The 15,604-nt window shown below is 38.1% G+C and overlaps 1 protein-coding gene across 4 annotated transcripts in view; it reads right to left on the bottom strand.

Annotated features, from left to right (window-relative positions):
* col4a4 (collagen, type IV, alpha 4) overlaps nt 1-15,604 on the bottom strand; it is a 32,190-nt gene that overhangs the window by 15,007 nt on the left and 1,579 nt on the right. For 3 of the 4 annotated variants that reach the window (XM_057350805.1, XM_057350803.1, XM_057350806.1), the window contains exons 2-14: nt 14,843-14,992; nt 14,059-14,101; nt 10,325-10,396; nt 2,873-3,007; nt 2,737-2,781; nt 2,526-2,642; nt 2,173-2,241; nt 1,285-1,320; nt 1,116-1,178; nt 919-954; nt 687-728; nt 519-599; nt 63-107 (exon numbers count right to left, since the gene is read on the bottom strand). In XM_057350805.1, coding sequence (XP_057206788.1) covers nt 63-107; nt 519-599; nt 687-728; nt 919-954; nt 1,116-1,178; nt 1,285-1,320; nt 2,173-2,241; nt 2,526-2,642; nt 2,737-2,781; nt 2,873-3,007; nt 10,325-10,396; nt 14,059-14,101; nt 14,843-14,886 — 828 coding nt within the window. In that variant the 5' untranslated portion in view covers nt 14,887-14,992. Of the gene's footprint in view, nt 1-62; nt 108-518; nt 600-686; nt 729-918; nt 955-1,115; nt 1,213-1,284; nt 1,321-2,172; nt 2,242-2,525; nt 2,643-2,736; nt 2,782-2,872; nt 3,008-10,324; nt 10,397-14,058; nt 14,102-14,842; nt 14,993-15,604 lie in introns of those variants that run through there. The other variant, XM_057350807.1, reaches the window with a different exon arrangement.

The following is a 15,604-nucleotide window of genomic DNA, read 5'->3' as shown; positions in this document are numbered from 1 at the left end:
CCAAATTAAGCTTTATTAGGTCTAAAACACACACACACATGAACGCACACGCTAATACTCACTTCTATTCCATGTTTTCCACAAAGTCCTTTCTCCCCTTTACTCCCCTATAAAAAAAAAGAATAATATCATACATGAACACTAAGTGCACAATTCAAACAAAAGCATATACTGACACCTGTAAAGCTTTAAGAGGATAGTTCACCCAAAAATTAAAATTCTGTTATCATTTACTCACCCTCTTGTCATTTCAAACCTGTGTGACTTTCTTTCTTCCGCAGAACACAAAATAAGATATTTTGAAGAAAGTTAGTAACTGAACAGCACCGGATGGGTGGATGGGTGCCGGTTACATTCTTCAAAATATCTTCTTTTGTGTTCTGCGGAAGAAAGTCATACAGGTTTGAAATGGCATGATGATGAGTAAATGATGACAGCGTTTTCATTTTTGGGTGAATCCATTAATGGACAATATAACTTCACAGCATCATCACCTGCAAATGAGGCGAGAACTTTACCTTATCTCCTTTAATGCAGTCTTCTGGGTTTGGCTCCACGAACTCAAAGGGACCAGGATCACCCTTTGGACCCTCGTCCCCCTGTACGAGACAATGAACCAACCACCATGTCAAACATTCAGTGTAAGATTATTATTATATAAACCCACAGTACAATGTGTTATTTACCTCTACTCCTTTAGGTCCAGCCAGTGATCTTCCTGGCTCTCCCTAAAGCAAAATAAAGTTTCACAAATAAAGATGACAGACAGATAAAAGTAGAAATGCTGAATGCATTTTGGACAGAAAATGAAATGGCATAGGGGCAAATAATGTCATATATTGTGATTGGGCAGTATGGGGATAGGTATTGCAATCAGAGCAAATCTCATATGAGCAGGTGTGAGGTCGCAGAACTCACCGGTGGACCTCTTGGACCAGGTGGACCTTGTGGACCCTAAAAGAGACACAGAGAGAGAGAAAGAGATTTCCCTGGTGGTATAGACTTTGCTACGCTTGGCAAAATCACAGAGGCCGCCAAGTGAAAAAAAATTGTATGCCCATATAACATCAGCAGCTTTACATATGAACATGAGGAGGAGAACACGCTCTGCTCACCCTGAGGCCTTTAGGTCCCACTGGTCCTGGAAAACCTTGTGGACCGACAATTCCATCAAAACCCTTTGATCCACATGAGAACACAAACAAAACAAACCTAACTAATAAAACTTATACCAAGCAATGAATTACAGGTCATAGGAGCTTATGCTTTGTACTTAGTACATACTTGTGGTCCAGGGACTCCTGGTCGTCCATCAGGACCCTGAGAATGAAGATAATGTGCAGATTTATTAAACGTGAATATATTAAAAAAACAAAAGAAAGTAACGGTAACACTTTACAATAAGGTGCTGTTTGTTAACAATTAGTTAATGCATTAGCTAAAATGAACTAACAATGAACAATACTAATACTGCATTTATTAATGTTAGTTCATGTTAATTTCAGCATTTACAAATACAATATTAAAATCAAACGTTGTGTCTGTTAACATTAGTTAATGCACCATGAATTAACACGAATAACTATTGACATGATCTAACATTAACAAGGATTAATTAATACTGAAAAACTAAATTGTTCATTGTTAGCTAAAGTATTTAGTTACTAATGTTAACAAATAGCACCTTATTGTAAAGCGTTACCAAAATAACTATATACAGTAGATACACTACCAATCAAAATGTCCATTTTATTTATATAGCACTACATAAATCTACTACATAAAAATACTTTAGGTGCCTGTCTAATATGTGCATGTCTAATATTTAGTAGAGAGGGCGTGACTTGGTAGAAGGTTTGAAGTTGGAATAAAGTCAAATGTTCATTCTGTACTGTTATTCTAAAATGTGAAAAAAATAACAAACTAGTCAATAAAATAAGTAAACAATACAACAAATAAACAAGATATATATTTATATATATATTAGCATCTTTGAAGTAAACATGTAAAAATGTGTTTTATAAATCCAACTTCTTGACGTGTCACCTACTCTTCCTTCATTATTCACTCTTTAACATTTAAGTGTCATTTGTACGATCATGAGATAAAAACAAACACACACATATGTTGCACAGACAATATTAATGCATTATTTAAAGCCATTACACATACAGGTTTTCCAGGCATGTATATTGTTCTACAAGTGGCGTTTCCTCTGACACCTTTAAATCCAAGTGCACCCTGAGTAAAAAAGACAAAATAAGACATGTTGTGATGCTGTTGGCACAGAGACCTTTGGGGTGCCGCAGTTAAAAACTACACTGACACAAAGTTCTGCTGCTTAAATGTGTTAAAACATGATGATTTGCGTATTTTATTAACATCATTGATGGTCCTTACATAACAAATTAAATGATAGAAAAATGTATGACATGACCACGATATAGCGTGCACATAAATAAGCAGCTATGGACACAGGCTCTGTTACAGTTGGTCTGAGCGCTATAGTGGGTTTGGAGTCGTACAATCAGTCCTGGGGGTCCGGGTTGCCCTATTTCACCGACCAGCCCAGGATCTCCTCTGGATCCGTTACAACCATCCTTCCCTAGAAGCCCAGGAAGACCACCAGGACCAGGAAGACCCTTAAGTGCACAAAAAAAAGATTGCACACATAGGTATATAACATATACGACACAAAATGCATCTGCTACACAGTTGTAAAGTATTGCAACTTACTGGGACGCCATCTAAACCAGTATGGCCTATAACTCCCTGGCTGCCCTGTAACAAACACATTTTTGCAACAAGATACATTTTTTGTGTTGAGTTATAGAATAGAAGAGGGGATGTGTATGTGCATGTTTGTATTTACTCTGTCTCCACGAGGGCCAGCCACCCCAGGAAATCCAATCGTTCCTCGCTGACCCTTCTCGCCAGGCAGTCCTTGAATGCCCGGCAAACCCGATGGACCCTGGGGACCCTGCCGACCTAATGCACCGGTAAGCCCCTAGAAAACATTCATATTTATTTTCATTACTGATTTGTTATTTTCATCCATTTCATTGATCTGACTAGTAGTATTTGAATGTATTTTAAAGGAATAGTTCACACAAAAAAAATTTGTTTACTTACCCTCATTCTAAACCTGTATGACTTACTTTTATCTGCAGGACACGAAACTCACATCTTCAGATATTTTGAAGAATGTTGGTAACCAAACAACACTGACCCATATGGACTTTAATTGTATGGACCCGAACCCACCGAGACATTTCTCAAAATATCTTCTTTTGTGTTGCACAGAAGAAAAGCTCACAGGTATTGAAAGATATGAGGGTGAATAAATGACATTTTTTTGGAGGTGAACTATATTACCCTTAAAGTCACCATGAAATCAAACACGAACGTTCTAAGTGTTTTAAACAGTGTTGCAGTGATTATTATAAATAAATTATCCGTGCACACCATTATTTTTTCAAAATTCATTTGCACTCGTAATCTTTAATCAAAAACATTAAGCTCCTCCCCCCTCTCAACAACAACTCTTCACCGCATGACGTCAGCAACAAAAAAGAGGTAGGACTATACTGACTGTCCAACGGGCAGGCATTTTTAGCCCTCCCCTCCAGGTCCAACTTAAAACAAACCAATCAAAAAGGGAAAGGCTAAAGAAAGCCCCGCCCTACATTTTTTTCAAATTTCAGAAAAGAAAAAGAAGTAAATTGCAACTTCCCTTTCATGGTGACTTTAAAGTATTTGAAATGTGTTTTTACAAAATGACCACCAGGGTGAGACACAACATCAAGAAAACACAACAAGCTTGCCACTGTGTGTCAGTAAATGCTAGAGAGTTTGCTTGAGTGTGGTTGGTCAGGGTTATGCACACACAAGCAATGTTATGAATAGCAAACTATTGTAGATTCTGCTGCATAATGTACACTAAATACATAAAACACATTATGCATCAATTTAAATACACAAAATCCTCAAACAAAAAATGTATAGTTAGACGCTTATATCCAAAGCAACCATTGGTGCATTTGGGGTATAAAGTATGTTTCATTAGTTCATGCATTTAATCGATAACACCACCACCTTGGCATTGCTAGAACCATGATCCATTAAATGAAGCTACATGAAAACAATGAAACTGAAAGCAGTCTAAAGGTGCACATTCACATAAACACTTAACTTCTACTTGAACACACACAGTTTTATAACCCCGAGTGGGAGGAAAATACACACTAATAGCAGGTTCTTCTCACAGCTGTTCCGGGCCATTTTCAGTTTCACAACACTTAATTAAAATACCAGACACTCTCTCTCTCGCTCTGTCTCTCGCTCTGTCTCTGTCTCTCTCTCTCTCTCTCTCTCTCTCTCTCTCTCTCTCTCAACTAAGCTAAATTTTCCCTTTTGATAGTGTAATACAACATCTACATACACCGCGGGTCCCCTTGGATGGAATTCGCCATGTTGTTTCTACAGTGGCCCTAAACGGACAAACTGCTCTCCAGAACACGTTTCGTAAATACGTTATCTCCTTTGGCAAAGAATCGAAAATGTGACGACACTTCAGCCCTGTGTTAGCCGCCGTAGTGCTTCGAAAGGGAGGGGCGAAGTGAGACATTGGTTGCAATTCGCAACCTGTAAAATCTCCACATTGCTCCTTTAAAACCCTCATCAACATTCAGCCCAAACTCGTCTCGTGCCATACGCAATGTTCAACTTATTTTCAGCTTCAAACGCGACACATAACAGATACAAAGAGAGGCATATTCTGCTTGATTGTGTGACGTGAGAAGTATGTGTGTGTTGGCAGTGTACACTCAGTGGATGTGACAGTGAAAGATCAGTGTGTGTTGAAGCTCTCTGTCAACAAAGGCACTGACTGTGATAATTAGTAAAGACCCACTCGATTCCCCCAGTCCCACCACACAGCAGAATACAGCTGTCCATAACACACACGCACGCACGCGCGCGCAGACATGCTTTCACATGCAATCTCATTCAAATATCATCACCGCAAACGCAGGAATTTACACATGACTTACAACTTCCCATTGGTTGTATGCATTCAGATCAAGTGTTCTCAGATATAATGAGTGATGAATGATACAGTATGTGTAAGTCTTCATTCTTTGGAAAAAACAGTGCTGTATATTATATCATATTAATAGTAATCTGTGACTTTATGGACACAAGTTACAATTCTGTTACGATTTACTCAACCTCAAGTTGTTCCAAACCGGGATGTCACGATAAACCGACGATAAATATCACGTGATTTATGCACAGCTTTTGAGTGAAGTACGGGAAAATGCTGCTGCATCCGAAAGCCAGAGGGCGCTCTCGTGCGGAAACTCCAAATACGCACCGCAGAAGAAGACCTTAACACGGTCTAGAATCTAGGAAATGCCTATGGACAAGTTTTTATCACCGTTACTCAAGCCTCATCGGGTATTTTTATGATAAAAAGTATATTTATAATGATCATGTTTGACGGGTGTTGCTTTTTCAAATCAACATTATAAGCGACTCAAACTCGCACTGCTTTTAGATCGAGCAGCATTTCCTACTGATCCCAGAGCCGTGCTTCAGGGACAAGCTACGCATTAAAACAAATATCGACACATTGCATATCGCAGCCAGCTCGATTACAATAGGATTTAGTGGTGTCGCGATGAATGATCGTGCAGCCCGTTCTGTTAAACACAGAGAAATACATTTAGAAGAATGTTAGCAACTGACATTTCTGGGGCACCACTGACTACCATAGTTTATAAAAATGATACTATCATTTTCTTTGTTCCGTTGAACACAAAATTTGAGATTTGGAAGAATTTAGGAAAACAAACAGTTCTGGGGCACCTTTTACCATTTACATTTTCCTACCCCAGAAATCTTAGTTGCTAACATTTTTCTGAATATATTGCTTTGTGTTTAACAGAACAAATACATTTATACAGGTTTGAAACAAGGTGAGTAGATCATGACAGAATTTTCATGTGGTGCGGATAATACTTTTACAAGAGCTCATAAGCCCCTTCACGCAAACATGCAGCCATGCAAAAACCCTCCAATAATCTCCGTTTATGACTTCCGTCAGACCAGTGCTTGACACGTGGACCCAGGGGGCACACTTACGCTCGACACACACACAGAAACACAACAGTGACTAAACTGCGACAAATCCAGAGACATAAATATTGCACCTAGCTATTATTTGCCCATTTCAATGTGATATTGAAATTTAGCATTATGCGTCCCAGAGTTGAAATCTGAGAGAAGAACCGGTGACATCACGGACGATTACACGAAAAATACACTACTGTATCGTACACACACACCTTTCATTAGAGAAAAAACGAACGGTTATCAATCTCAAAACCTGTGGTTACGGGAGCCAGAGAAAGTGTTTCACGAACACATCAAGTTGGAATAGTTCAGGGGTTAAACACTAGACTAGCAGACATGTGTCCTGAGGCGTGTGAACTTGTGCCAATAGGTCTCCTTTTGAAACAAGAAGTCATGAACCAGAGACAAATAATACAACACAGGACACATGAAAGGCTATCTGAGTGACTTGAAACAGGTTCAAAGGCTCAAGGGATGTGGCTAAAATGTTCGGACGAAATACAAGCTGCTTACCATGCAGTAGACCTATACTGTATTTTTATAAAACATTTTTTCAAATCTGACATTGAATAGATTTAATCACTAACAAAAAAGTGCCATGGGGTATTACCATGTTTTCTTGGGCATGTACCATATTGTTTTGACGTATGTCAACACCATGGTATACAATGGTACCACCACGGTGCTGTTGTTAGAGAGATATCATCCGGTTCATCACTTTAATCACTAACAGAATGTCTGAGAAAACAGTGTTTGTGTTTACAGTTTGTTGTGTTTGTTGTCTTTATAAATATTTAGGAGCAGAACCGTGATTACAGGTCTGTTGTGTTTGTGTCTTTCATAAATATTTAGGAAGGTAAGAGGTGCACTTAGTCATTTGTCCTCATTTAAAAAGTGGCCAATAGTAAATGCACAAGATCATATAATCATGGAGCAAATATGGTAAACAGATTTGCAGTGCTGTCTCCATAGCTGAAACCTCAACTTCAAGGTCTCAGAGTCACATCGGATGATGACTGTTAATTTACAAGCCCTCATCCCCCTTGATTTCAGGGATTTCTGAGTTTGTGTGTAAATATAAAACAAACAATCATTTTCATAGTATGCTTGTCTTGTTTCCCAGTACAAAAATCTAAGTTGTTTAATCTTTCTTTCGGATAACAAGATTTAATATTTAAGGTCACCTTCCTTGTCAAGTAAATGTATCTTGATTTAAGAACACTAGACTACTGTTCGTATTGTAGAAATGTGTACTACAAAACAAGACAAAAACACCATGTGTGAATAGCAATATTTTCTGTTTGAGTAAAGCTACAATTTATAGCTTTTGCCTCTCTATCGCCATCTCTGTTGAAAACATAAAACGGCAGGTTAAATGGCATCAAACTGGTATTTTACACTAAACCATTAAAGGAACAGTTCACCCAAAAAGGTCAATTCTGTCTTCATTTACTTAGCTTTGAGTTGTTGCGAATTTCTTTGTTCTGATGAGAAAGATATTTGGAAGAATGCTTGTAGCCAAACAGTTTACAATTGACTACCATAGTATGAACAATATTTCATTGTTCTGTTGAACACAAAATAAGATATTTTGAAGAATGCAGACAGTTCCGGGGCATTTTTGACTACCATTATCACTATGGTAGTCAGTGGCGCCCAAGAACTGTTTGGTTACAAGAATTCTTCCAAATATCTTTCTCTGTGTTCATCAGAACAGAGAAATGTATACAGATTTGGAACAACTTGAGGGTTAGTAAATGATGACAGAATTTTATTTGGGGGGTGAACTGTCCCTTTAAGGTAAAATAGGGAGACATTTTTTTGTTTTTATTATTTACGCACTTGCTCAACACATTTTTCTTCATTTTTAACCACCCTAAAAACAAATTACGGATTGCAACCTTAAAAAAAATATACACAAAAAAAAACATAAGCTATGACAAATATTTCCAACATATTGTGTGTGTGCTTGTCTATATAATTCAAAGAATTCGTGTGTGTGTTCTGGAATGGTCTCTAAGCAGCTGTGCACACTCTTGTAACTGCGTTCCGAACTGTAATTGGGCTGCTGGTCTTTATGAGCCCACCATAAAAATGCTGCGCTTGTGGTAAAGACTGTTATTATCATGAATTAAGCACCTTTCGAACAGACACACGTTCACTCTCTTTGCCACACAGACACACAAAACTATGCATTCTTGTCATACGTCAATAATTGTTTCCTTTTTATCCTTTTTATCCATTATTTTTATACTTCATTCATTTTCTCACGCCTACGTTAACCCTGTGTTCTATTTGGTTTACTCTTTTGGTGCACTCAAAAATATGTACTTTGCCATTTTTCTTGTGATACATACTTTTTTAGTACTGTAAAGGGGCAGTTCACCCAAAAATAAACATTCTGTCATCATTTACTCACCCTCGAGTGGTTCCAAATCTGTATACATTTTTAAATTTGTTCTGATGAACACAGAGAAAGATATTCAGAAGAATGCTTGTAACCAAACAGTTCTTGGCCACCATTGACTATAGTGGGAAAAATGACGATGGTAGTCAAATGTAGCGCAGAACTGTTTGCTTTCTTCAAAATATCTTCTTTTGTGTTTAACAAAACAAAGAACTTTACAAAGCAATTGTTCAGTCAATGGTGGCTCAGAACTGTTTGGTGGCCAAGAAGAATTGTCATTTTTGGGTGAGTTGTTCCCTAAAGTAACTATCTAAGGTTTTCTCAGCTTAAGTTTAACATCATTTTTTTCACTGCTAATTTCTTCTTCAGCTAGAACTCTCTGACATTTAAAAAAAAAAATAAATACATATAAAAACAATAGAAATAACAAACTGAACACATAATTATAGCTCAAAATAAACAAATCAACAAATCAGTGATGGCCAGTGATTAGAGGTTATAAAATATTTATTATAAAATCAAAGGCGTTTGAAATGCAGATGACGATTATTATCCTTCTTTAAACATAATTATTTGGAATTTTTATTGTTAGTCACTTTTGCTAAGAGTTATTTTTATACATAGGAGGAGGTGCTGGATGAGTGACAAAGCACAAAACTGACAGTATAATATCGCTGAAACATTTTTGAGACACACACACACGCACATGCACGCATGTCCATAGGCAAAATGTTTTTTATACTGTACAAACTGTATGTTCTATCCCCTACCCCTGACCCAACCCCTAAACCTAAAGATCGTAGAAAACTTTTTGCATTTTTAGATTTTTAAAAAATATTGTTCTGTACAATTTATAAGCTTTTTTGCCCATGGGGACCAAAATTGAGGTCACGACAAAATTGGAACACGACAAAATTGTGACACGAGTCCCCATGTGTTGGTGTGCATTCAGATTTAGGTCCCCACCGGGATATACAAACATGAACACACACACACACACACGCACACGCACACGCACACACACGCGCACGCGCACGCACACGCACACGCACACGCGCACACGCACACGCACACACACACACACACACACACACACACACAGGTGTACGCCTTGTAACATTCCATTGTCAAAGTGCACTTAATCGGAGTGCGTGCCTCTGAAATGCTCATTAACCCATTTAACCTCTTTTCCTGTTCTAAGAACATTCATTTAAAACATGCCAAGAACCACATTATGCCTGGGTAAATCTGCACGGGTACGGGCATGAACGGGCTTGTATGATGGGCATAGCCAGTGTGTGTGTGTGAGACTATATACTAAATCTTGTTCAACAACACAATAAATAGGATTAGAGATTTAGTTAATGAGATTAAAATCTCCTGTAACAGGAGGAGACTTTCCTTCACGCCACACATACAGACACGTTTGTTTCATTATTAGTGTGGACATTTCATAGACCGTTGTTTTCATAACAGAAAAATATTTTAAATCTTGTAACCATAAACCTAAGCCTCACACATAACGGTTGACATTATTTTTAGGTAAAACATGATTTGCCTGGTTTATGAGCCTGGTTTATGTAAATCGGTTTTTTTAAGTATTTGTAAAGATATTTTTATAGTATAACCAAATATGTCTCTCAAAACCCCGTGTTCTCTAATTAGGAGCGGACATCACTTTTGTCTCATCACAACGATATAAAAAATAAGGAAATGATTCCATTCTATTGTGATGTCATAGCCATGACGTCATTATGTCAAAAAGGTCTTTTACTGACATACCCTTTGTCCTTTGGTGGGAAAACACTGACACACGCTGCAGTCTCGACCTCCGCACAATTCGTTCTTGTCCCCCTGAAACAAAGAATACATATTATAACTATAATTGTGAAGAAAGGAAGATATGTACACCTAGAATGGCATGAGGGTGAATAAATTATGGCATTAATATTGATTTTTACGTGAACTATTCCTCTAAAGCTAAAAGCCTCTACTTCATAAACTGCACCCACTAGCACTTCAAGTAATTTCACTTTAGTCTCAGGATGTAGACTGAAATACAACATATGACACATACATGACATATTGTCATATCTGATTCACAGTTGCCTCTCTCAAGAGCATTTTGCTGTGCATTTCCATTCTTTCACTGTCTGTGGCAAAACACCAGATATTTGATTTTGAGGCCTCAGGTAAACCACAGACATACACGTGGGCAAGGACAACAGATGGAATGTAAACACCCAGATATGTAAGAGAGGCACGGAGAGCGAGAGACAAAGACCAAAAGATAGGACGGCTGTAATGAAATATGTGAGCACAGCAAAGTACAAGAGGCACAGGAAGTTTAGATCACACATGTTATGTCTGTGGAGGTAGTGCAGTTGGCCACGAATAGGGAGAAGGAGAGAGAGAGATAAACTGTGCTTGCAATCAGATGCCATTCTTTTACAAACGTACATTTCTCACGTACACGTGCAGAGCATCTGAGACATTTGTTAAACAAGGTTTAAATGTAAAATATCACCCTCAATATTACTTTTAAGGCACATTGACAAATGGGCACACTTTAACGCCGCTACACAAAAAAACCAACTAACTATTCAATGTTAAAGGGACAGTTCACCCAAAAATTTAAATTCTGTCATCATTTACTCACACTCGAGTTGTTCCAAATCTCCGATGAACACAGAGAAAGATATTTGGAAGAATGCTTGTAACCAAACAGTTCTTGGCCACCATTGACAAACAAAAATGACAATGGTAGTCAAAAGTGCCCCAGAACTGTTTGCTTTCCTACATTCTTCAAAATATCTTCTTTTGTGTTCATTAGAAAACAATAAATCTATATAGATTTGGAACAACTTGAGGGTGAGCAAATTCATTTTGGGGTGAACTGTTCCTTAAGGGATGGTTCTCTCAAAAATAAAAAACCATTAACCAAGACTACTTGTGATTTTTAAAGGAATAATTCAAAATGCTTTCATCATTTATTCACCCTCATGTCATTCAAACCCTGTATATGATCTTTGAACACAAAAGAAGCTATTTTGAGAAATGTGGTTTTGAGTCCATACAATGGAAGTCAATATTCATCAAAATCTTTTGTGTTCTACAGAAGAAAAAGTCATATGGGTTTGAAATGACAAGAAGATGAATAAATGATGAAAGCATTTTGAATTATTCCTTTAAAAATCACAAGTAGTCCTATAAAAGATTAAAGACTAATCTAACAAAACAACGTAAACTTCAAATTACACTGAATTCTAAACATAGTCAAAACAACAAAGTCTAAACGTGCAAATAATGAAATAAATTCAAAAGAATCTGAACAAAACCACAAAATACACAAAACCCACTACAACACTAACTTATAAATACTGTGCAAAAATCAATAAACTGAGGATTAAAAGTGGAGAGATGAGATCTGCCATAATTCATGAACATTATCATTCTTCAAATCACTTGAATTACGTCATTTCTGGACTTGTGTAATAAAATCAACTTTTTAAACTAGAAGGCCATTGTTTAAAAAATATGTATAATTGTTATTTATAATAACATACTGTATAATTCTGCTTATCGTGTGGTAATGTAGCACTAGCAGTAAACAATATGAATGTCTGTGCACCTCTCGCATAATCTCAAGCATGCAATTATGCATGCAGGTGAAACCATTAGCCTCAAATATTCTACTTCAAATGTTGGCATTGTGTAATTGTATACAAGCGTTTCATTTGAGCGCATAGCAGCAACTGTCAATCCACACACGGCAGCTGTTTCCGAGGTGCTGTGGCCTACAGGGCACTTAATGGCATGGAATGCTGGGCGATGACATCAGCTCTGAAGATTGAGATGGTGCGTGCTGACTTGCTGACGAGCGTAACCGCGCGCTTCACTCCAAGCTCATCTGATGGTTGCGATTAGGGTGCACGGGTACGAGGGTCGCCGCATGACTGAGAGACATGCATCCCTCATTCTCTCACGTTCTCCATCTATCTCTGCCTCGCGCTCTATTCCTCTTTCCCACATGTTACCTGTACAGGACATTATCTTTTGGCAATCACAGTCGTGAGTTATATGGGATTGGGTTGCAGTCAGTCTTGCTTTATTTCTCCTGAATGTTTATTGCCTTCTTTAGAAGAGCACAGCTATGAGCTGCTCTCTGCGTGTCTCGAGATAGTTTTCCTTTTCATCCAATTTCTCCTCTTATTGGCCTGTTCTTTAATATCACAATACACACACACACCAGTCGTTTACATCGCAGAAACGCTGACGTTGCATGTTACGCAAAGGAACGTGACTGAATGTACCATGGCATAAAAGTACATTATGTAAATATCACTGGCTGTTAAGTTCGTAATTGCGCTTTGTTGAAAAAATGATACATAATATGATGCGATTTGAAGCAATTATATAATTTAGTGTCCAGCGAAACTAGAACCAACTCAATCACTTTAAAGTAGACATTCCCATGATGCATGAAGCCTGGAAATTTAAAGGGATAGTTCACCCAAATATTAAAATTCTTTCATCATTTACTCACCCTCATTTCAAATAGGTATGACTTTCTGTCTTCTGCAGAACACAAAATAAAGGTATTTTGAAGATCGTTGGTAACCAAACAGCATTGGTCCCCATTGACTTTGACACCACTGAGACATTTCTCAAAACATCTTCTTTGTCTTCCGCAGAAGAAAGTCATATGCAGGTTTTGAACAACATGAGGGTGAACAAACGTTTACAGAATTTTAATTTACCCCTGAACACGCTGCTCCGTGTTCACAACCGCTCTCCCTTTCTCGCTTTCACTTGTTACCTCACTTCTCTTCAGTACCATCTCTTTCTATAGCCGTTTAGTCGGATTGTTTACATTAGCAGACGTCTACATTCCTCGCTTTTTGCGTAGAAGCAGGGAAGGGCAGCGATGCAGACGATGAGCTCTTATCTTTTCAGCGATGGTACCCTGCTATCGTTCTATCTGCGTCTCTAGCCTCGTCATTCTCCTGTTCTCTTCGTGCTGGTGAGGGAACGATGGCAATCTGCATCCATCTGCCCTCAAAAGTAATGCTCTGTATCCATCTGTGTCTTTGGATTCAATCAAACAACCTCAGTCACAGACATGCTGTCCAACAGACTTAATGAAAGAGCCAACGTACACAAACCTTGATTTCCCTTTTTCAGTTGAAATGTCCACCTGTCCACCTGCACCCCCTTTTTTTGTGTGGTTTGAGATGAGAGGAATCTGTAACCTTGTACATAGATCTCATGATCCCTCGTGGCACCAGTGCCAATTTGGTTCATGTGACACTTGACTATACAGGCCGCCATGACATGAAAAGCAAAGGGCGAGTGTGTGCCAAAAGAATATTGGATAGTTCAGATATTGAATATCTCATTTAGATTTGTATAAATTTACGATCAATTTAACACTCTTTGAATACTTCCAACTCATGAAATTTGTGAATACGTGTGGTCAGGGTCATGAACTTAATAAACACAAACAGAAAACTCACCCCCAAAGCTGTTTGTATCGTCATATGTGCCAACAAAAGCCACCTGAAGGAAGATACAATATAATTGAAATAATGCACATTTAAATTAATATAAAACATCTACAGTGGTGGCCAAAAGTGATGTCCAAAAAATGACATCTTTGCCTTTTATTCCAATGTAATATTAAAGATTATATAAAAGATTTGGTATGTGTGTTGCGTAGTTGTGCTTGTAATGTACACTGAAGTTCAACTTTGAAGAGATTTTAAGGAAGCTTGGCAAAAACATACAGAACACATGTGCAAAGCTTAATACTAAAAACAATGTTGTCAAAGACAGTGTGCTTTATTTCCTGTAAACTTTAGTTTTTCTGTAATGTAAATCCATTCTGTGAATAAAACCCATATTTCCTGATACCCTGTTTGCCTTTTTTGGCAAAAAAACTATTCTCCATTTTGTACCATACTTCTCATATTTTCCTGGTCATATTTTTGATGAATCTAACCTGTATTAAAAGCAAAAATTGAACAAATATGCCCACCGGACATCACATTTCGCCACTGAGTCAGTTGTGTAGACTGCACATATTGTTAGCTCACTGACAAAATGTCTCGTAAGTCGCTTCAGATAAAGTGTCTGCTAAATAAAATGTAAAAATACGAAAATGTAATGAAATTAAGTTTCCATTAATGATGCCACCTCTGCTAGATGGCACTTGCTTAGCTACTGCCTGTACATTTTGGGATATGTTGTATCATCTGAAACCGGGGTTGATGACAATTGAAGGACAAAGGTGACTCTTACCAGAAGGGAAGGCGGAGCCTGGCGATCTGGCAGGGGCGTGTCATTTCAGCCGCCACTTAGGGCGTGTGCTACCTGTTGATCTTCCTACACTGCTTCAGATTGGTGTAGTCAGGGAATCTAGTTATCTCTCCTGACTGACAGCTCACCCACCTGAAGAGATCATGAAGAAATAATGGATCACCGGACAGCTAGACAACATAAATGCTGGAATTGACAGCTGACTGTTCTCTTTACATGCTTCTCCTTAAACAACATTCCTGCTCGCTGACACTGTGGTGGGTGGTGGACATGGGGAAGAAGGGGGGTAACAGACAGACAGAATGAATGCGACAGATGAAGCTGAGACAAAGTTTGACTTTCCAGGTGGCTTCTTTTCCCTAACACAAAAAGTCAATAATGACAACAATTTAAATCTCGTTGCCACAGAAATTGGCGGCATCAAACAGACAGATACAGACCAAATATTTGCCATTTGAATTATTATAACTATTAGGTTATTATGGCTAAATTGAACAGCTAACAGGACGGCATGTCCAAACCAACCCAACATAACATTCTGGATCCCACTGATTATTAATATACAGTTATCATACAAACATGATCTAGCAATACAATACGCACAATTGATCTATCATCAGTTCTGCTATGCGACAGACGCACCGCTGTTGCAATAGATGTGCACGGTTCCTGCGCGCACCCTGTGCCGTTATACTGCGTGTACTTTGATGGGACAAACTCAGAGTAGATGTGAGCAAATACAAT

Source organism: Triplophysa rosa, linkage group LG14 (assembly GCF_024868665.1).
Source record: "Triplophysa rosa linkage group LG14, Trosa_1v2, whole genome shotgun sequence".
NCBI classification, from domain to species: Eukaryota; Metazoa; Chordata; class Actinopteri; order Cypriniformes; family Nemacheilidae; genus Triplophysa; species Triplophysa rosa.
Note: the sequence above shows the minus strand (reverse complement) of the source record. Positions and strands in the feature narration are given on the sequence as shown.